Source organism: Serinus canaria, chromosome 15 (assembly GCF_022539315.1).
Source record: "Serinus canaria isolate serCan28SL12 chromosome 15, serCan2020, whole genome shotgun sequence".
In the NCBI taxonomy this organism is placed as follows: Eukaryota; Metazoa; Chordata; class Aves; order Passeriformes; family Fringillidae; genus Serinus; species Serinus canaria.
This window is the reverse complement of record NC_066329.1, coordinates 8,841,014-8,865,047: the sequence shown is the minus strand read 5'-3', so window position 1 is coordinate 8,865,047 and position 24,034 is coordinate 8,841,014. Positions and strand designations below refer to the sequence as shown.

General features: G+C 44.7%; 1 protein-coding gene across 2 annotated transcripts in view; it reads right to left on the bottom strand.

Moving 5' to 3' along the window:
* The window catches only part of TTC28 (tetratricopeptide repeat domain 28), a 107,677-nt gene that overhangs the window by 44,897 nt on the left and 38,746 nt on the right, over nt 1-24,034 (bottom strand). For both annotated transcript variants that reach the window (XM_030231026.2, XM_050980440.1), the window contains 2 exons: nt 2,519-2,666; nt 638-910 (listed from right to left, as the gene is read on the bottom strand). In XM_030231026.2, the coding sequence (XP_030086886.2) occupies nt 638-910; nt 2,519-2,666 (421 nt within the window). The remainder of the gene's footprint in view (nt 1-637; nt 911-2,518; nt 2,667-24,034) is intronic.

Genomic DNA, 24,034 nt, shown 5'->3' with positions numbered 1-24,034 from the left:
CTACAACCATCTTCAAGAGAGCAATCCCTATGCTCTTAGTGAACAGTCCTGGCTCCAGCCTTTGGGCATTGTCTCTCCAGCTCTGCACAGCCAGGGCTTTGTCTCACACCTGTCTGCTCTCCTACAGAACCCCACAAAGCCAAATGCTCTCACTGTTGTACAGAACACACTGAACTCAAGGGGGATTTTTGATTTTGCTTATTTTTAAACACACTTTGTTCATCATTGTGTCACTACTGATTTGTTCCTTCCCTGGCTACTGCCCCAGACTCTCAGAGTACTTTTGTCCATCAAATACTTGGAAAAGCAGATGGCTTAATTTAAGACTTATGTAGGGTTTTGAGCTGGAGTCAACACAGGGAATAAGAGCAATTCTCACAAACATGACATCAGGTAATTAGAAGACTCTGTAAAACCTTAGCACATCCATTGATTATCTGCCCCTTCACACAGGCAGGCAAACAGGGATGCACAAACCTGCAGTCTGCACATTTCAGAAGCTTCAGATCAGATTTAGCAGCCTGTGAAAACCCACAGAAACCTGAGCACTCGAGAGAGATGCTGATCATTAATCTAGCTCTTGATTTGTTTCACCAGTGCCCACCCAGCGGTCCAGGAGTGAAAGGAGGATTCTTACCTAAACTCTTGGCTACGTCCAAGTCCTGCTGCATGTATCCAGTGCTTTTCTCCGTGTTCCCCAGGGACCAGTAGGCGCTGCTCAGCGCAGAGAACACCGATCCCCGCAGCTTCAGGCTGCAAGTGCCAATCTTCAGGGCAGCCTCCAGCACCACCACAGAGGCCCCATGGTGACCTGCAGTCAGGAGCTCCTGGCCAATCACAGACACCACAACAAAGGGGCTCTTGTCCAGCTTCATCTTCTGCAGTTGTTGGTAGGTGGGCTCCAGGGACTCTGAAGCGCAAAACCAAAGACAGAGGTACTCAGCAAAGCAAGATATTTGCATCAGGAATCACCTTCACAACTCATCTTGATTTTTTTGTTAACAGATGACACATGATTTCAGGGCCAGACAGCCCAAATTCAACTAAGATTTATTAAGGGAGCTTGGAACTCAAAGGTACCATCTAAGATCTGGCACATCAAGACAGATCACCTGGCAAGCTGCTGTTTGCCTTGCAGAAAGCACTTCAGCAAGGCAGCATAAAAACAGAGCTTAGAGCAGCCTCAGCATAGAGCAGTCTCATCCTGAGCTCTGAAATCTGGCCTAATGGCACAAGGAATACAGAGGCTATCTGTGGAATTTTGTAGGAAACTGGAAATGGGCCATCTGCAGTGTCTGAGAGCATTGCAGTTTTTGCTCTTTCAGCACAAACCTTCAGATGAACGTCTGCAAAGTCTGTGCCTGTCCAGACACCCAAGCACATGATGTGTGCTAAGAAAGGTGACCAAAACTGCAGAATGAAGCTGCCCCTTCTGCAGGAGACAGTGCTCCTGTGGCATGATAGCACTGGACCTGCCCAACTGCTTCAATTTGTCTAACTGCAGCAGGGAGCACAGTTGATACACAGCTGCAGGGCAGTCAGCCAGAGATCATCCTGCCAAATTTGGGGATGCTCCCACAGAACACCATATAGCCTGCATTCTAAGCAGCAGCCTTAGTACCTTTGGGTAGCAAATCGAATTGCATTCACCAGGTAACTGCTGTATAGGACAGAAACTTACAGATAAATTAGTTTTGGAGGATGGAGAAAAACACTGTAAAAAATCAAATACCAACAAGGATATTTTTTCATTTCAGTGCTCCCTGGCTCCTAAGCCCTGTGGCCCCCAGCACCATCTGCTGAGGAGGACAATTGCCATGTTCCTTCCTGACTAACAGCATTAGGGCATTGCAGCACAAAGCCTGCAAGAGACACAGAACTAGGAGGAGACAACCCCCTTCCTTTAGGAAAAAAATCTTGGAAACGGGGACACGATGAAAGAGAAAAACACTGCACAGCTCATATGGCTTCAAGGTCTCTGTGATTGCAAACACTGCTTGAACAGAAGCGAATTAGCAGAGCAGCCTTTTTGCCTTCTGGAATGCTGTGTTTTCAGAGACAGCAGTACCACAGAAAAGCTGCTGATGTGCTCTTCTGGGGCAAACACTGGCCTGGGGCATTTCAGATGTGCTGCTCCCAACCTAAACACTGTGGGAAGTTGTTCCAGTAACAGCACAGGCAGCGCACAGCAGCACACACCTCTGCCTGCACTGATACTGGAGAAAAGAAAAACGAACAAGGACTCCATGGGAACTGCTGTACAAACCCAGTTTGACTCATCTCCAGTACCCCTCAAGCTGGCTAACACCATCTTACTGTCCCACTTAACCAGAAAGATAGTTTTTATTCCTCCTATAACTTCAGGCTCCATTCTTGGCATCCTCCTGACTCAGCAGAGAAGCCAAATCTTGAAATCTTTCCCTTCAGGCCTCCAGGTTCTCCTGTGCTCAGATTCTGGGACTCCCAGCTCTGTCTAACTCAGCAGCAGGTGAGACCCTGAGAACCCCCACGTGCTTACCTCGCATGGGAGACTTCATGGCGGCCTCCACCATGCCCACCAGGAGCTGCAGGCTCTTGGGATCCTGCGCCAGCCCCGAGGCAAAGGCGGCCAGCGCGTCCGCATGGCGTCCCAGGTACTGCAGGGCCACGCCCTGACGGAAGTATGCCTGCAGGGACAGAGGCAAAGCAATGCCCATCACTGAGCCATCACAAACAGGAACAAATAACAGAGCTCCTGACCTCGTGCTGCTGGACAACAAGCCACAGCATGGGAGCTCTGGCTTTTCTGGTCAATGGCTACAATCACTGCCACCAACGCTTCAGTCCGATCTGTGAACCCCACCAGTGTGTACCCCCTCATTGTGATCCTCTTTTGAGCTTTGTCATCACCTTTTGAGCTTTAGCAAGGCCTCTGAACTGTTCTGGGAACCAGGGTTGGTCACTTCTAGTAAGGCAAAGCTTTCCCCTTGGACGTGGCCAAATACTATTTCTTAACCACTTATAACCAGATACTTTTTCTCAAGACCCTCCTTTCCAGTCTTGGCTCACACAGCACAGAAGCAACCCACCTCCTCTCTCATCAGCTCTTGCTAACGAGTCCAATATCAACATCCAGCACTAGCAGGACCCAAAATGTACTGAAAGCTCAAGCTGCAATGAAACACAACAAAAAGACACAGCCAGGAGCTGAGCCTTCTTTCTCCACTCACATCCAGACACTGTCCAGCACTGCCCCACTTGCTAAGTGCACTATATATACAACCCCCACACACATACACATGGGTACATTGAGCTATACAAGCTTCTTAGACTAAAGCAAGACACTCATCATTCTGAAACTGTTTACAAGACCATTTTTCCTCATTTCTTAGTTTTCCAGAAAACCATTGATGGGAACCTGCAATACCTTCAAAGTAACTTGTATCTCCATGTATTTCCATTTCTACATCAGCAACACCAATATGCAGCTGCAAAGCATTCCCAAACAGAGCTCCCAAATCTGCACATACTTGCATACCAGGAACCTACACACAAAGCAGGAACTTCAGACACACACCCTGCTCACACAATGAGCACAGGCAGAGCCCTGGCCCAAAGGGTATCCAGAGCTGCCTGGGAGATACTGGGGAAAAAGACCACAGAAACCACAATCCAGTATTTACAAATGAGCCAAGGAGTATTTACAAAGTACTCAAGTATTTGTAGCACACACATCTGGACACCGTGTTATAAAAAGGTCTTGAATCTTTAAGCACCTTTGATGCCTGTAACTCAGGTTTTATCTTCATGCCCAGCTAATACCTATCTAATGCAAATTTTGCTGCACTTTGAGTTCATTCAAACTTATTTCAATAGCACAATAAAGAGGATAAAGCATTACTTGTATTATTTAAAAGTGCTTTAAGAACCAGTACTGCTCCTTGAGATTGGCTCTCTTGGCTAGGACCTCATCACTCTCTCTTGGTCCATAATAGCACAGAGATCTGCACTCAAGATACATTAGGTATATATCTGGGAAGTCTTTATACTTAAACAAGAGAAATCTTTAATTAATTTTTGAACTCGTTAGAGCATTCAGGCACTTTTGGACTCCAATCCAGGAAGGCAGAGATTAAGGAAAATCAGAAATGATGTGAGAAATTTAGAGACATGAATATTTAATCTCTTTTCCATTAGTAAGTCTTGACTGTAGAACCCCTTTTAATGAATTCAATGAAAGCAAAATGCTTTTCATTAACCTTTAGTATAAATGTGTTCTTATTGAACCAAACAAGCCACTGTACTGGAAACCCAATTCATTGTTAACTAGATTACAAGCATGAAGCTTTAAATCAAAGAAAATACAAAGAACTAACAACATGCAGCAGCCACCAAGCACAAGTCCTCCCAGCAGAGTGTGAACTGTCACCTAAATCATGCTGTACACTATTAAGTCTTGTTTTTTGCAGAATTACCATCTAATTGCTTTCTTTAGTGCCTGATGAGAGAAAGAGTTGGACAAAGCATGACTCTGACTGGGACCTCTCCAGTCCACAAGGCTGCTTGGTCCAGGACAGCCAGGCCTGTCTGGTTCAGCTCTGCAGAAGGTGGGCACAGACACACAGCCACCAACACTGAACTCCATGTGGGCACCTTCAGCACCTTGTGCCTCGCTGGCACATCCTCAATGCTGAGAAATGAGAACCCCCATCTGTCACCATGATATTTTCTGAAAAATCCTCTTTGCCCAGGATATCCTCCTGGGAAACTGAGAAGCCTCAGAGAGGAATGAAAACAATAATTATCTGATTGCTGCCCCTGTGTTTGCTGCTTTGGAATGCGGCTTGGACATTGTTTCCCAACAGGTGAATGTTTGATTGGTTCCATGTGAATTGTTTTAATTTAATGACCAGTCATGGTCCAGCTGTGCCTCCAGTTGAGGCTCTGAGGAGCCACAGGTTTTTATTATTCATTCTTGTGAAGCCTTCTGATGTATCCTTTCTCTTTCTTAGTATAGTTTTAGTATAGCATTCTTTAATATAGTATCATAAATAATCAATCAGCCTTCTGAGAACTTGGAGTCACATTCTCTTCTCTCACCTCGTCCTGGGGACCTCACAAACACCACACCCATCCCCTGAACCCTGCAGATGGACGGGACACACAGGCTCCAGGTGACAGGAGGAGACAAGACCCACGAACGTCCAGTTCAGTTCCGCATATTCTGAACATCCTTTATGGAAAGGGCTTTTATCCGCTCCCCACATCTATTCCTGGAAGTGCCCCTGGAAACTGCTTCATTTGAATACAAACACAACATTCAAAGCCCAAAAGAGAACCCTATTAATCATAGCAGAAAGTACAATTTTGGCCTATTTTTCTCCTGCAAAAAACCCTTCCTTCCTTCCTCTTCCAATTTCCAGCATACACAAGAATGCTTTCTGCACATTGTGTTCCCCACGGACCTTTAACTAAATAAATAAAAAGCATTCACATCACCTATTTCCTCCCCAAGAGGCACTCACAAGTTAGTTTAGCACTGGAATGAAGACACTGTATCAAGGGGAAAAGTCTGCAAAAAGGAAATGGTGAGAATCACCCTTTGGAAGAGGAGAGGAAAAGGGAAGGCAGGGAGCCAGCAGCTGGAGCTGAAGGAATGAGCCAAGGAGCAGCTCCTGGTCCCCACACAGACAGAGCCTTCCCCTGCTGAGTGAGCTTTAAATTTTAAATCACATTATGTGAAGATACTACAGTGCTCACTCTACAGTAACAGTCACGTTAATTTTCCAGTGATCCCAAGTAAGAAAAAACTATCAATTCCTCTTAAGAAGATTAAAGCAAGGAGAGAGACAATGTTTCACTAAAGACAAGACAGAAACAGCAGGTGTTTCCTAACCTGGCTCTCTGCATTCTCATTGTCTCAATACAGACAGCTGGAACCATCTCTTTCATTTCTGCAGTCTCTGCACCACACTTTCCAGGAACAAGGCACTGTGCAAGAAGAAAGCCTCATTCTCAGCTGGAATCTGGCACCAGATGCATCTCCCTCAATGGGAATTATTTTCTCCTGTCCTTGTTTTAGCAGGATGGACACAGCTGTGCTGTCCCCACCTCCAGAGTCCCAGCGTGTCAGGGGTCCCCAGCCCCTGCACCCACCCCTCCAGCCTGAGCTCTGCCCAGCACACCACTGCCTGCAGAAGGACAGGGAGAGCAGCTCTTGCCAGCGGGAGCCCTTTGGGAAGGGAAGAGGATTAAAGAGTCCAAAGCAGCTCTACAAAGCAGCCAATCTCATCAAGTCCCTGATACTATGCTGGAGAGGTTGTTAAGTGAGCATTCCCACACATCTCTGAGAATCAAACACCAGGGCACAGTCAGCATCTGCCTAGGCAGGCACAGCCCCTCTCTGCAATTCTAAACACAAGTCCTAGGTTTTCTGCCCAATTCATTGACCCATGTAGTTTCTGTACACACCAGTATTTTCCACCTGTGTTTATTACAGCCCATTTCATGGAAAAGGAGAATTTCTGTCTGTCCTACTAGGAGCTGCCACTGGACTGTTGGCTGCAGTGTCCAGGGAACACAAATAAACATGCTTATTAGGTTTTTTGATCCTCATCATTTGAGATCCCATCTAGGTAACTGTCTAGACCCTGAATACTAGATTTCCCTGTGCAATCTGAAACAGGATTAGAATGCAAATGTCATTACATCAAGAAGGGAGCTGAAATTTTTATTAAATCTTCTGGTATCAATATGCAAGAACTGTTTCAGGCAACAGTAACTGGTTTATAATTAATAAAAAAATATACAATGAAGATAAAAATACAGTACAAAGACACAGCATGTAAATAATGAATGGGACCTTTAAGTTCCACAAGATTTTGCCAAGTAAAACCAAGTCAAGGTCCTGCCCACAAGGAATGCAGCAACAGATTCTACATTTGGGATCTCCCCTCCCTGCTCAGGAGCTTCTGTGCCTCCCCCTACATCCCCCCTTTCTGCAGGAATCCCACTGCCATCACAGGCCACCCTGCCCTGCCAGGGCTCACCTGGTCCCTCTGCCACCAAACCTGACCCCACAGGCTCATGGACATGGTACAATGCTGGCTAGCATTAACTGGATAACTGAGACAGGGGAACAAAACTGAAACAGCATCAGAAGAACTTGCAGCAGAAAATTCCTATCAAACAAACATGGAAAACTTGAAAAAAAGCATCTTGGTCTTAGACAAAGGCTGCAATTGTACACAGGGGAGGAAACTCCAACCACCCTTGTGCTGCTGTCAGCTTCAGATCCTGGACAATCAGCCATGGGGGCAGGAAAGGCAAACACACAGAAAATGCTTCTTCCATAATGCTCCCTCGGTTTGCCAGATCAGGAGAAGATGCCAAAACCAGCAGGAATAATCTCTGATGCATTCAATGCCTGTTCTCAGTCTGCAGAACACCTCTTGTGCAGTCAGAGGTGCCCCTCAGGGCTGCCCGTGCCAGCAGTGCCCACGGCAGAGCAGAGCTTGCAAGGGACCAGCAGAAGGGAGGCAATGTGTGAACAGCTGCCACAGCTTCTCAGGGCCAAGCACCAGGCTGGATCCATCCTCTCCCCTTGTAACTGTTTTACAGCCAAATTTTAGAGAAAAATACGGACAAATCTCTGCTGTGGGATTTCAGGAATGTGAGGAGAGGGAAGACTGCACTTTAATTCAGAACACATGTAGCACATGCATAAATACTGCTGCTGACCACACCAGCTGAATTCCTGCTTTCCCAAAATTAAGGTTGTACCCCAGGTAACACTTTTCCTTCACAGTCCTACATCTGGCTGACACCTGAACCACAGCTGTCAGCCTGCCCTGGAGAATCAGCACAACAGATCTGTTGTCTCTGCAGCTTTGTTTCTTTATCTTCTACCTGTTTCCAAGATGCCTCTTACAAAACTACACTATTTAGAGATGGGAATTTCCTTTAAGACCCATGGAGCATATAGAGAAAAACAAGATGGGTGTGTGTATAAAATATCTTGCCTGGTTTTATCCAAAAAGCATTTAATCATTCTTATTAACTGTGCTTCCACTACCTGCTAATGGGATTCTGTGCACAGCTCACTTGCCCACCTGGAATAAATCGAATTTAATCAGTAAATAAAGAGTCAAACCTTTGTTTACTTAGTTGAAGTAAACAGCTTCTCACAGAGCTTAGCCTTGCTGCTCCTTTCTTCAAAGGACATCCCTCTCCTTCCCTAACAGCAGGTGCCATTAGCCAATCTTCCTGTATTTATCAGCTACAACTCTTAACCACCACTTAACAGCAAGAACCAGCTATGAGTGCAGGGAGGTCATCAGTGCTCTGGAGGAGTAACAACCAACCTGTCAGTGCCCAAGTACAGCACAAGGAAAACAGAACCAGCTTCTTCTGCCTGAGGCCAACAGGCACAGCACTGCAGCATCCTCCACAAGGAGGACAGGGACAGTTTGGCACAATTTTTGGCTAAACAGCTTCTTTCGGAAATGGCAGAAGACAAGACAGGCCACTTTTTATCCTGCTCAGAAGTAACGCCAGTCTTTGTAAGATATTATTAGATATTTAACAGAATTATACAAAACTTAAACTAAATGGATTAGCTGACACCTCTCAGGGAAGCTTGGGGCAGAGGCAGGGTTGGTTTGAACACCATTATTACCTGGTGCTTAGTTTACTTTCAGCATTGCACCATGATTTAAATTTCTTTTTCCCAATCCAGGTACTCTTCCTCTGGACCCCAATACTGGGCCCTCTTGGCTTCACTCTCCATCTGTAAAATCCCTGTGTCTTGCAATTCCCAATGATCCTTCCTCCTCCTGGTCTTAGCTGCTGTTTGATTGCTGTGAATCTGAAAAGCATTTAGGGCTGTTTTGGAAGCACTTTCGTCTGCACTGAGACAAGATACAGCAGAGGTCATTTAACAACCCTTTAACAACTTTGGCAAAGGTACTTCACCCAAATGACTCAAAACCTCTGTAACTGCTGGAAGTCAGATAAACTTTGATCAGCAAATGGTGATTTGTGTCTCACAAGAATGAGTAAAGTACAATATTTTAAACTAGCATTTCAGGATTTTAACACAGTTATTTTTTCCAACACAGCAGACAGACTCCACAAGAGCAACACTCTGCATGCAACCAAACATTCAAAGAGAAGTGAAATGCACCCTGAGAGCCACCAGAATTACACTGGGCTTTGTGAAAAACAAGCCCCAAAGCAACTTCCTTATCACACACCTCCATGGGTCCATTCTCAAGACTGCCCTGATCTTAAGCTACATCCTTATCACTGAGGTAGAAAAAAAATCTGAGCAGTACAATCTTCAGGAGAGCAGAGGACATGAAACTCAGTAGTTAGAGCCCAGGAGAGCAGTGACTGCATCTGGGGGCTGCAGAGTACCTGCAGCAGGGAGTTGTTGGATATTACCTGGAGGAGCAGCTGATGCTCAGCAGGGGCTGTGACAGAGAAGCCCAGCACACACCTACTGCAGACATCTCCTGCCTCTTGGCTCACCCTGCCAGCTCCGCCTGCCAAGGACAAAGCTGATGACAGGGGAGAGGGGAAAAATCAAATTTGCAAAAGTACTAAACATATAAATTTCTTTGGCCCAAGTGAACGTGGGAAAAATTCTTCAGCAGGGGCGTCCCATTTAGCAAGTTTTGCCAGATCATTACTCTTGTAATGCAAAGGGGAAAAACATCAACACCATGTTTCCCTACAATGATTCGCCTCCTTTATCACAGATCTCTGTAGCACCAAGTAATTTAGTAGTTGCTATGGAAACTGCTAGTTTTATTGAACAGCCCTGAAAGGGTCAAGAGGTACCATCAAACTGGCCAATTGTAAATTATTTCCCTGCTAAACATCTGCTTTATTTTAGTTGCCCTACCACTTCTCTGTTTTGCTGTTAGAACAGTATCTGGATGGACTCCAGAATAGGTGTCATTCTTCAGTGGGGTTGCAAGAGCCAAGTCCAAAAATAGCGATTTTCATTTTCTAATACTCTGTAAAATCCTTCAAACAATGGAGCCCTACTGAGGGCAGAACAGCCAAGGACTGTGACTCTTCCATCTCACACACATCAGCACCAACTTGAGGCAGTGGTAACCAACACGAAGACCTGGTTCTCACCATGATCCCTGGGGTTTTTCACATGGCTGCTTGCACCAGCCACAAGAGGAACAACCCATCAGACTGATCCACTTGTGCCTTCAGAAAAGGGTCAGAACAGCAGTGGAAGAGCACCCTGCCCTTCCTCAGCAAGCACCCAGCTCTTCTCAGCTCTGAAAAAACAGTCTCCCTTGCCAGCAAGGGTCTGTGCTCTAGGAACAGAAAGCATTGCATTGCCTGTACTGGACTACCAGAAAACAATGTAATCTACCTTCCTTTATTCATCATACACAAAATGGCACCAGAGGTTTCAAATGCTAGTTAGCAGCTTCTATTCCTACAGGCCAGGAGAACAGCAGGAGTACTGGCTGCATTTCCAGCTTTGCTATTGAACTCACTGGATTTGTGTCAGTTCCATAAAAGTGCCAAATTTCTTATTATTCCCATTTACTGGATGTGTGTCTATGGAGCAAGGCTCTCTCTGTGGAGGACATGAGCAGCTCCCCTGTGCAGAGGCACTTTCTGTCTCTTCAATAGGCAGAAAGCTTCCCTAGGCAACATCACCTGGAAATCCTTATTCCAACATCTTTAACTTGCCTTTAAAGTTATCTTTAAATAACCTTTAAGTTACAACTGTACTTAATTCAAATAACTGGAATGGGCAGGAGAGAGAATTTTATTACAGAACATACCTGAATTTAAGAGGCTGCATGCTTTCTAATGACAACCATGCCTAAGTTCTGTGCCCAGGGCAAGCCAGTAAAGGGCAGGCTCTGTTCCCTCCTCATACATTCTCTCCGCTCTTCATCTGGCTGAAATTATTCAAGTGATGACAAAGAAAGCAAAAGCTGTGTCTATGTAGACAAGTTCTGGTCTTTCTCACATACCCTGTGAACTCCATTACTTGTGTAAAGTCTTGGCTTGGAAGAAAATATTCTAAGTTCTGAGGTATTTGGCATGCCTTGGTATGGTGACTCCAACCTTGATTCAGACTTTCCATCCCCAGGAATCCCAGGAGAAATGAAGATATTTTTCTGTACATCCACAGGAAAATTTCTCCTTCGTCAGGCAATGAGTTCATAGTATTAATTTCAGTTCTCTTTTCTAAAATTATCCACCACAGACTAAAATTTCCACACAGCAGATACAGGGGCATTGCTCTGTTAGGATACACTCAGCAGAAGGGATTCTCACAAAGCCAGGGCTTGCCTCAAGCCTGGACTCCTGAGAAGGTTATCAGAGCTGTATGGAAACTGCAAATCATACAGAAAATAGCCACAGAGAGACCAAAACCAAAGAGAAATGTTTGATGGGTCACAGTTCCTTCCAGTTAATTGGAAATCACTACATCTGGACTCTGATGCAGGCAGATGCCAGGTGGAAGAAGTACAAATATGAGGGGACATGCTAAGCCAAGAGAGATCCTGCACTTCCAGAGGCACAGTTCAGGAATGCTGGAGGAGAAAACCAAGCATTGCCCTGCTCCAGGACCACGGCCTGGAGAGAGCACAGGGGAGTCCCAGCCCACTGGAGCTGCTCAGCAGCAGAATCTGGTGTGTTAATTCTCTCCTGCCTAACAGACACAGCAACTGCCCCTACAAAACCAACAGCTTGAGGCTTATGGCACTGAGGATCTGTTCAGCACTCTGCAGCACAACACCCCACGGTAACTGTTCTACTCCAGGAGCCCCTGGGCATGGGCAGAACCTGCAGGCACCATTGGCACAGACCTCCTCAGCTGTGCCCCTGAGGACAAACCCTTCCAAATAATTTCTTGCAACTTCCTCTTCCATTGGCCTCTCTTTTGGTATTCCCAGAGGATGTTTTGACAACCAGGTCACTGCTGTTCAACTGTGGCATTCGTGCAGGGTAAATGCAGCCACAGTGAAAACTCTGTCCCTAGGGAAGGAGAAAGCTCACAATAATTACAGCTCACTGAGAAACCTCCAGCAATAGGGATGGCTGTAGACTCTTCCCTGTCTGTGAATTGTACAAATTTGAACTCTGGGTGAGAGTTTTAATACAGTAAGCACCAGGCAAGTCTCCCCCACAAGGTACCGAGAGCAAGCAGGAGAACAAAGAGAAGAAAGCACTGCCTGCTGCTTGCCACCGGCCTGCAGCCCTGTCAGAGCGCCAGGAGGAGAACAAGCAGCCTTAGTGAATAATTGAAGATACAGTGATGAAATCTCAGAATGTCAGAGGCATAATACAGTTTTGTAGGTTTCATCATGAAGCCTTGAATTCCCAAATAAGACACACTGAATAATTTATCTCCATGTCAGTACTGGGTCATCAGCTGTTCACTCACAGCACGCTTCAAGACACTTGAATGGGTCTGCGCAGACTAAAGAACAGGGTTCCAGAGGGAAGAGGAGATGAAAACTCAACCCACTCACCCTTCCAAACCCTAAGCTCAGATAAAAATGTGTAGAGCCCTCAGTCATGCCCTGTGCATGAGGTCCCAGAGGTTCTGAACCTGCTTTAGTGCTGCCCAGCACCACCTTGCCCCAGTGCTGCTCCTCAGCGCAAGAGACCAGGGAGCCCTCCTGTGCTGGGTTCTGGCTGGCATCTGCCACCCTGTCACCCAGACTCAGGCTCATCCAGCTCAGATCCAGAAGCTCACCTGTCTGCAGCATCTCAAAGCCCCTAGCTAGAGCTCTGTGCCACTAAAAACCACTCTTTCAGCAGAGCAGGGGATGAACACTGCACAGCCTTTGCCCAGACATCATTTGGAACTTGCCAGGTAGCTATGTGTGCTCAGATTTTATTGGTTTCATGTTATTTTTTTCTCATTTTTAGCATTCACTGCTGGGCAGGTGGCTGTGCAGCAATCTATACCTGTTTAATCAAAAACTGCATGACAGCAAGTAAAAATCCCTGCATTTCCAAGTGGAATTCCACAGTTGCCACACCCAACCACCCATGATGGGATCAGAGAGCACAGCTCAATCTGTCTGGGCAATCTGCTTTCCTAGAAATCTGCTTTAGATAATATGAGCACACAGGCAGGTCACACACAACAAAGCTTGTAGGATTTAAATCAATTCTCAACCATCAAAGACTTTCCCACATACTAATATCCTGAAACAGCCCCCATCAATACTGACTGACCCAGCAGCATGAGTAATTACCTCCTAGTTCATCCTTTAAATGACAGAGGAATCCTTCCCAGCTGAGCTATTCCCCTGAGCACCTCCCCAGGAAGAAGGAGAGGTATTAAGAAGTAGAGCTGAATGCCTGTAGCTTTCCCTGTGGAAAAGGCAAGCGGCCACCAAGGAATTCCCCTTTCCACCTCTGCTGACAGGAATTTTGTAGTGTATTGGATTATTCGAGGGGAAAAGATTAAATGCAATACAACTACATTTGCACACATTCTTCTGGCTTTCACAATAATATTTTTTTTCTATTTTCTCTTAAAAATATAATTTATACGAGTCTAGATTAAATTGCAGTAAATTTCCTGAGGCATTAACTATGTTCATTCATTATTTGTAAGATACAACAAACTTCTCAAAGGCTCTTGGTATCATCACTTATACAGTGGGATTTGTGCACTGGTGATTGTAATTAACTGGATACAGAGAGTCAGAAAACACCTGGGTGCTAAAAAGGCAGAGGAAATGTTTCAAAAAGAAATGAAAAGCAACACATAGGAGTCTGGAAAGAACTGGTCATTTAAATGACAACATGCCAGACAAAGGCAAAAGACAAGGAATGAAGAAATCAAATTCACTTAAGTGAGCACGTGTGTGCACTCATGCATATGCAACAGGAAAAAGACAGCCAGCCACAGATCAATCATGCTAACAGACCATATGAACATCAGAAAATGCAGGTCTGAGATAGTCTGTATCCAGTGGGATAGAAAAAGAGACATAAACAAAGGTACAACTGCACCAGTGTCACTGTGTCCCTGCACTGTCCTGCAGCAATTTTTTCTGCAGATCAGTTAAGCAGTCTTTCATTCAATTATTGCCTAATTAGGTGAAAAACAAGAACATCATCCTTTGTTAACACTTCAGTAAATAATTCCAAGCTTTTCTCTCATTATATGACAATCTTTCAAGGCATCTGTTCTTTCTCATCATACATCTCCCAATATTCTTCCAATCAGGGTGCCACAGCTCAAGAAAGACACCACTGTGCAAGATGACAACCACCACACTGGGTCTAACAAAAGCTCCTGCAGTCACCTATTTGTGACTCAGTACAACTGGAAATGGCAAGAGAGAAGCTTCATCACAGCCCACAGCTTTGAGTGGGAGAGTCCTGCAAAGCTCCATTCTTCACTCAACCAGAAAATGAAAAGGTGAAAGTTAAAAACTTCTCCTGAAAAATGAAACAATTAGGAAGTGCCTTTTTCTGGGAACATGCTGCTTTCACAGCAGCATGACAGAGGTTATTTTGATCTTATTACTTCCACTGGATTCAGCTGTAAGTAATTAAATTTAGTCATAGAAGTCTGATCTATAAATGGAACCTACAGAAGCAATTACCAGAGCTTCCACTGGATCAGGAAGCAATGGCCTGCTCAGTTTGATGTAAACTGAAAAGAACATTATTTATACTGCATGACAAGTCACAGTAACATGGTCCCCTTGCAGAGATTTGCTTTGAAAATTACAGCTTTCAGTGAAGAGAGTCACAGGTTATAAATTCCAGCCATGCTCTGCTCCTTCCACTTGAACAGTCTCAGGGGCAAAAAAGACAATCATATGACACAATTTAAAAGGCCTGGTTTGGCTCCTGGTCTGCACTTAGAAACCAGATGAAGGAGAAGTTAATTAAACATGCAAGAGATGGGGTGACTAAGCATCAAGATTTTTAAAATATCTTTTGATACCTTAATTTGGTCTGTTTGGAATCTAGACAACACAGAATCTGATGGGTCTGTGAACCCAGTGGGTCTCTCTCAGCCCAGCCCCAAGCATTCACTTTTCCACTCCTCAAACCACCTCTGTACAACTGGACTTGATCAGGAAAAGCTTCCAGAACTGTGTATTCTGAACACAGTGGGGGAGAGGTGCAGCCTGACAACATTTGCTGAGGACACCAAAGAGAGTGGGGAAATGCACACTTGGGAAGGGAGAGCCAACCTGCAGGAAGACCAGGATAGGCTGGAGGAGTATGCAAGCAATTTTCTATCTTCCTCCACAGTCAAAACCACTGAAGTGCACACCGGCTTGTGCAGGAGAAGCAGCTGAATCCTGCTGTCCCTTGTCAGGAAGATGAAGAGCTTGCGTGCTGCTGGAAGTGAGATGTGCCACATGCTCACTGAATCTGAATCCCCATCTGGAGCTGCAGCCCAGGTAGCAGAAGGTCAAGGCAGTGAACTCTCTGTGCTCACACATCAGCATTGCCATCAATATTTCATTGCTCCCCTTCATGGCACAGGCAAGGGTAACAACCTACTCTTCATCACATTTCTTTTACTTCACAAAGAAGAAACAATACTTTGTTAGCAAGTGCAACACAATTAACAGAGTAATAATGATGAAAACTACTGCACCTTGTAAAATCTTTGCTTGGTTATAAAGAGTTCTTTGATTACTAATGGCATTGTGCAATGAGGTCTGCAGCAGCCTGGCAGCCATTAGCAATGATTCACTGCCACAAGGCACTTCTCAACCAACATATTCAGAAATCTGAATTCTGAAAGCTTCTCCTGGTCAATCTCTGGGCATAAATACATGAGAAAAACAGAGGATCTGTGAGGAATGAGCACAGATCCCCACACACTGAATATAATATACAGAAGTGTTATAAATATGCTATAGGACATTCGCTATCAGATGTTTTAATTTTTTCTATAACACAAAAAATTGATATTTTGATATTTATCATTTGATAAGGAATGTGCTAGGGCCATCCCTTACTGGGACTGAACACACAGATTCTGCACATGTTTATGCTACTGTGGCAAAACTGCAAACACACAGCCAAGCTCTGAAAATGGCCATGTGATAGTTCTCACACAAGGCAGCCTACAGCCAGAAAATAAGTCAAATCTCCTTTAGCAGATCAAGAAATCCTCTAGCAGTCTCTTCAGGGAAACAGCTTGGAGCCTGAAGCTTCTTAAGCCTGCCTAGGACAAACTTTTCTGAGACCATCTTGGTATTTGCACTCTGACATTGTGTTACAAGTCTCTCCATAACAAAACCCAAACCAAAAAAATGCACAAACAAAAACTTTTACCAGAAAACCTGAAAAAATTCCAGTCTGAGAAAACCTGCCTCCACAAGATTGCCTGTTTGTCAGCCAACCTGGCAAACACCACCTCAGACACTGGGCACCGCTCACACCAGATCCTTCCTTTGAGGAAAACAGTTTATAAACAACGATGCTGACATGTAATTCTGTGGCTATGCATTTCATTTACAGCTGGGAGATTCTGTACAGCGATCCAGGGGAAAAGCAGCCAGCAGCCACCATATTCCCAACAAGAACATTTGCTCCATGCCCAGCAAACACAGCAGTTCCAGCCACAGGCAATTCTCATGCCACGTGCAGCACTCTACCCCTGCCACATCTCATCTCACATCTATCCTAGAGAGGGACACAGCAGTTACAGACCTGGGTAGGAGTAAATGTTCCTTCAGTAATTCAGTCCCATTTTAAAAAAAGTGAAAAGTAATTCAGCAGGGTCTGAAGGTTTCAATTTCAATCATCTCCCCTCTGCCCTTTCACGTGACTGCTCCCAAAGGAAATCCTGCTTGGAGGCATCACTATTTCATGTACCTGAGTCAATAAGCCTCTGCTCTGAAATACACAATACCAAGAGGATACACTATCCCAATGCCTTTAAAGACTCCCATCCCAGCCTACGCACACATTCTGATCCTCTCTTCTGCACACACAGGACTCAGCACATCTCCTCACATCAGGTACATTCATCACCTGCCTCATCTCCCCCAGCTCCTCCTCGCTCCTGCCAGACCCCACGTGGCTCAGCAGAGTCCCCAAGAGCAGGGACAAAGCTCACCCACAAGCAGAGGCCACAGGGCACTGCCTCAAACACGTTATTTATTATTCCCAGCCATGCAAGAAAAACTAAGAGTGCTACCACAGTTTATACTGGGAAAGATACGTTAGATAATGTCAAAGATTTGCTTTAATTTATCAACAAGGTAGAAAATGATGACCACAACCCTCCTCCCAGGCTTTGGTATTATAAGCAGGTGGGAAAGAAAACTTTCAAGCCATTACTTCAGTTAAAATAGATCTTTAGCTTGAAGGCAAAGAAAGATTCAGCTGTAGCTGAAGTCTGGAATTTCCAAAACAAGTTTTGCATTTATTAAGATATTATTAGCATCAGTAGAAAAGATAACCAGTAAATTCATACAGCAGCCCAGACTCATGTAAAGATTGTTAAATGCAATTCAGTGGCAGAAGTAGGAATGTAGATGCCATGAAATGCAGAGCACGGACACCTGGCAGAAGGCATGAAAGCAGCATCCTGGAAATATCATCTAAAATAACACCAATTTCTGCAATTACTGGTTCTGGAAGTAAGGTCCTAGATCCCACTTTAAAGTCAAGGCAGCCCAAACTGCTGAACCAAAGCAACACAGCTACTGACTGTGTGAGTATTCATCTTCTGAAATCCCAAGGACCTGCAGCAGGATGATGCCACAGAGAGATGACCTCTTCTCAGCCTGATCACATTAACCTGATGAAAAAGCCAGGAAAGGCCTTTTTCTGACAGTTCATTGCTCTCTGTTCAGCAAGTCCCACCCAAGCTGGATAGAGCCTGCAGACGCAGCCACAGAGGCCAAAGGGACATAAAACCAGAGAGCCACTACTGCACCAATCTTTACTTTACATTTCTACCTCTATTTGAAACATTTTATGTGCATTCATTAGGAAATTAAAAAGCAATAGCTCAAGTCACTGGATTTACAGCAAAAGACAACTGAACACCCAACCTCATTGTTGGGAAATTTTCCTATTTAACAGCTGTTTGTCCCTTTCTACTGTAATTCCATTGCCCTCATCATCCCACATTGAATAATCTCTCCCTGACACATCCCTGTTTATACACATTCCATAATCACAGACTTTTATGTTCCCTACTCAGTCGGTTATCCAAATGATACAAATTCAGCCCCTTTGATCTTTCCTCATATATCAGTCCCTCCAGGCCCCTAATCACTTTTTTCACTCTTCTCTGAACTCCCTCCAGTAATGATGTGATTCTAATCCTCTGAAAGGAGAGGTTTTTGGCTCCAGTTCTTCCCACAGATGCAAGCAAACCAATTCAGAGAGACTCCCCAAGCTCTGTGCATAGCACTGTCACCAGCCACCACACACTAGACAGTGACACCGAAACAAAGATGGAATTGTATTGTGAATGCTGGAGAGCCAGAAGCTAAAGGAAGCACACTGAAAATTAAAACAATTAACTGATCAGTGCTTTATGCAGACACCAGGACTTCAGGGCAGCTTCCTGCCAGATGCTCTGAAGAAGCCAGGGTGACTGTCCCAGGGTTTTAGAGAACCACAGCTCCTGTAGCAGCTTCATGATAAATAAATACTCCAAGAAAATGGTGCCCTGCCCACAGCCTGAGAGCTGTTTCATGGCTACCATGGGACACTCTGCAGCAGCTGCAAGTGATATGAGCCCTGCTTATATTGATCAAGTTCCTGGCATCCCACCAGAGGAGGAGACACTATTCACACCTCCACCAAAGGCCCTGGCCAGCCTGAGAGCCTCCAGAGGCTACACAAGACCTGTCTGCCATCATTCAGAACCAGTCTTTAACAATTTCCAAACTGAACTACAATAAACTGACTCCAATTCGACAGCCAGTAAATAAATAACCTTTAAATTCTATCCACAGATGTGTTGCCTGATTAGTGTATTCTTTGCTACAGTTTTGGCAAAGGAAAGTACACCAGAATCCACATGACTTGCATTTTGCAGAAAACTTCCCATTTTATGCACAGGGATTATACTGGGTCCCCAATCATACTGGAATTACAGGTATCCCAAACTGGATCCCATGGGCACACCACCACCTCTCCTCTGGGGAAGATGCAGATCTGACTTCTCACACATCATGTGAAAGCCAGAAGAAGCCTTATGCAAAAAACAGATGGCAGAAACAGCTCAAAATGCTGCATTTCAATGATTAAGAGGTATCAGAGTAAGAGAGAGGCAGCTTGTGTTGGGCCACAAAGCATTACATCTGAGACTGTATGTCTGGGAGGGCACTGTGCTGTGAGCATGGAGAAGATGGAATTCATCAAAGCAGGATTCAAACCAGAGAAATGCTGATGGAAGCAGGATGATGGGAATTGCAGCACAGCAGGAGTCACCATCTCAGCACCACTGTAATGGCCACTGGTGACGCATCTCCATGGCAGCGGGGACTGAGGTGGAACCAGTGCAGGAGAAGGGACAGCCCCCATCCCAGGGGGACAGGAGGCCAAGCAGGACACACTCCAGTAGTGGCAGATGGGCTCTTTCCCTCATGTGTTCCTAAATGAGAGGCTTGTGATAAATGGAAATGAAAACACTCCTGAAGTCAGTCCATAACAAAGCCACGTCCTGAGCCTCAGCACCTCAGACTTTCCCCATCAGATGGAGGCACAGGGCTGCAGTGTAAAAACCCCAGGGTAAGAACCCCTGAAACAGCTCCAGGTGGTTAAGGGAAAACTGATTTCAGTGCAGCTTTAAGGGACCTTTTACACAAGACAAAAGCAACAGTGCTGTCTGCATTCAAAGTGCCCAATGAGACCAGGTGAACACCTCAATAGATTCAAGGCTGGTCAAGTGAGTGACATTAGCTGTGACATTAGCTCAGCTGGTTAGAGCCTGGTGCTAAAAATGCCAAGGCCATGGGGTTCATCCCCATATGGGCCATTCACTTAAGAGTTGGACTTGATGATCCTTCTGAGTCCCTTCCAACTCAAGACTACTCTGCGATTCCAATGAAAATAAGTATCAGGCAATGAAATGCCTGTGTCCCACTGGAACCTGTACTGGTCAAATGGATTCAGTTGGACATGGCAAATGAAACAGCAGCAAATACAGAGAGTGGGGACACCTCCTTGTAATACCTCCACTCACTGTCACAAGCCAGATAGACATGAGGTACAGCTTCAGGTGAAGACAGTGATCCTTTAGACACTGGGTGAAATGCCATGAGATACATCCTAGCTCCCAAAGGATGAACCAGAGCATCTGTGTACGGGGCACCATTACCCTGGGGTGGGGTTCAGAGTTTCTAGGATTTACTACAGCAGCCACAGACTTTTCATGGAAGTAGATAGTTTCACCATTATCAGGACCATAAGGACTCCAGCAGACTTGTTAATAATGTCTCTGGAAATGACTGCAAGGTTTGAGGTCACTTTTGCTGCAATGCAATGCAAATGAGTCCAGGTTAACATAGCTAAATCTTAGCATGGGGTGAATCCTAGTTTCAACTATTGGAACAAAAAAAATCAGTCAATGCCGAGATGATTAACAAGATAAGATTCAGGTTAAAACTAGAAGTTTAAGAAGTAAATGTGGCACCTGGCAGGTCATCTGTCTTTTTAGCCTCTAGGGTGTAGATGCTCTAAGCAAACAGGAGGCAGTGAAAAGCTCTGTGTGAAGGTTACTGGCTCTGTTACTGCCTTGCCATATCACAAGGGACATTACTTCTCCTTAAACTCAGCAGAGTGAGCCACAGACCATCAGCTCCCACTGCCACAGACTCAATGTACCACAACCCCTGGATGGGGTAGGATCTGGGCAAGAAAGAGCTAGTAAGAGGTTCAACATACAAAAAGAAGCACAAAGAAAAGAAATCAGCATCTAGAATGGCAGATTCAATTTCATGTCTATATCCTAACAGCTGTGAATTCAGCTCATAACAAAAGTTTTAGTCAGAGAACTATATTCACCCATTCTGCTTGTCCTAGGCTGCATATACGCCTGTCATTCAACTGTCACACTTATCCATTCACTGTGTACTGTGAAAACAATTGTAAAGAATTTTAATTATGCCTCAGAAGACACATCATCTCCAGGAGAGAGAGAGAGAGACACATGGTCCACCTGCATATTTGAGTCTAATTTCCCTCAGGAAAATTTTCCTCTAATGCATTATTTCACATCAGACAGCCTACCACACAGAGCAACTTGCCAGGCTGCACTAATTGTTAACAGTTTGGGGTTTATCACGTTCTGCTTTTTAAAGCCATGTACAGAGCCAGTCAGGATTGTGAGAGCACAAAGACAACCTATTCAGAGGGATGCTAACCTACAGAAGAAGACAAAAGCTGCAGAAGGGAAAATGAAGACAAAAAAGACAGTGATTCAACCTGTATCCAGGAGCCTCAAATTTAAGCATGATTGAAACTGTGCAGTTCCCAGCTCAGTGCCATCAAAGTGGATCTCTTTGTCTGATATCAAACTGAACAGGGTATTTTTGCTGCTAAGACCTTTGTTCTGTAACAGTGAGAACCTAAATGCATTACTACTCTTCCAGGACTTCTGTGCATTGAATAAAAACTAGGGGAAAGTTTAAGTAATTGTGGCTTTGGGGAACTTTGTATCTCCCTCACTGAGTGCCTGTGCAAAATATTAAATATTTCCCTACATTTCTTTACCCATCAAAACACAGACCTAGTCATTCTAATCACTGCACACTTTGATATCCAAAACAAAAGACCTCTAGACCTGCAAGAGAGAGGATTTCATAGGCAAAAGGCTGCAAAGAACAGTACCCAGGCCACTGGAACTTCTCCCCACTAATCATCCCAGAGTGTCCATTTGCTATGTAACCAAGGGAGAAGTGTGTCAGACTGTGGCAAAGCTGTCTTCAGCAGCTTATGGAATGTTTCTCCGAGCCCTGATGCAATTAACTGCCAGTAAAGTGCTGAGGCAGGCAGAATTAGGAAGCTATAACAAATCAAGTATATAATCCTACACCATTTACATTTAAAACAGCTGAATTGCTTTTAACTCACAGAGCTGTAGCATGTTTACAATTTCATTTCATTTGATCTAGATGCCCTATTCCCCAACCAGGACAAATAAAAAAATCCAGTTTCAAGGCAAAAATAGGGAAAGACTCAAAACCAAGGTACAGCTCTCCAGAGGTCGCTGACCCTGGTGGCAAGATTGGCCATCCTGAGCCACCAGCACATCCTCAAAGTCCCTGCAAACACGCAGAACCACTAAAAAAAAAAAAATTATTACCCCAGAAGCTCTTGTTTAGCTCAAAGGAAGTTTGAGTAATGCACAATATGGAGATTGCTGGGTCCAGGAAACACTTTCCCATAAAAACAAGCATGCAAAACTCCAACATTCTTGCTGTAATATCCAGTTAGCTGCAGAGAGAGAAAAGCAACTGCTGCTAAAGTGTTATAAAGCTTTGTGGTGGGAGAGGAGGGAGGTATGAGACAAAATGGACATTTCCATAGACTGAAGACTTCTAAGGAGGTCTATTAAAAAAAACCCAAAAAGCCACAAACCTGCTTCTTAAAAGACAGTAAAAGCAAGGTTTGACAAGGTCTTAAGCTTAATCTACAGTCTCAGAAAAACCATATACACTATTCAACACTAATGTTTTCAGTAATCCTGGCATAAAATGGTTGGGCAGACCCAGATCCAACAGCTACTGAGGATAATAGGAATTTCTCTGCTAACTTAGCTGACTTTTAGCCTGGACTGTTGGATGGACTTTGCTGCTACTGCTCAGAAGACAATGCCAATTAGAAAGGAAAGCAGCACAAAGAATCCACCAAATGCTTTTAACTTCTGCCAGCTACACAAAGAACAGAATTAATGTCTAAGAAAAACCTGTAAAAGTGACACCTGTACTCAAACAACTCATCACCACCCAACCAGCTGCATTAAAAGTGGGACACCCTGGGAGCAAGTGCTGACAGATTTCCCTGATTCCCACAGCTGCCTTCCCACCCTTCCCCAGAACAAGAAGATGCAGGACACCCAGGGGTGCTGGCCTTGCTGCTCAGCACTGCCCAGCCACTCTCACTGCTTTAACTGCAGGAACAATGCTGATTTCAAAGGATCATGGGCTTGTTTAGAGTCACCCGAGCTGGAGCACAGCTGGGGCTCATGCCCATATGGCAAATTTCTCTCTTTAATCTAACTTTGATACTGAGATGTGTTAAATCTTTGATTTTATTGGCAGATACTGACTGTATTTGCCTAACCTCTGAAGCCTGGTGATTGACAGTGTTAATGTACTTTTTAATAGATGAAAAGGGAAATGACAGCTTTTGGCTCACTTTCAAGCACATTTCTTCACTGCAAATACTCTACAGCTCAACCTGCTTTTCATGCAACCTAAGAAATCTATTCTTTATAGTGTTGCTAATAACTGGTGGCATGCTGAAGAAAACTGTAGCTCAATAGGAACACTTACTGTGGGAGCTACTTGACTTCCTGAAAGGAAGATGTTTTCTTCCTTTCTTTAATCTCAGCTGCATTGATCTGATCTTAGAAAATCCCAGACAGAAGTTAAACACTACTTCAAAATGATTTCTCCATTCTTTCTACACCAAACAAAGCTTACCCTCAGACTTTTCAAGTGCAGCAGTTATAACAAGACACTGGTGGTTCCAGCATCAAAGATGCTCTATATGGACTGCTGAGGCTGAGGGACTGCACTGTTCCACATGAAGGAAACTGTTCACAGAATCACTGTTTCTGAGGTTTGGTCTGGAAGGGACATTAAAGCCCATCCTGTTCCACCCCCTGCCATGGGCAGGGACACCTTCCACTGTCCCAGGTTGCTCCAAATCCCATCCAACCTAGGAATGGGGAAGCCACGGCTTCTCTGAGCAACCTGTGCCAGAGCCTCAGCACTCCCACATGGAAGAATTTCTAGCAAGTCTGAGGAGGGGGAAGCTGTGGTTTGCATTACATGCTGTGAGAGACTGGCAAAGGTGTTTCTCTGCCCAGATA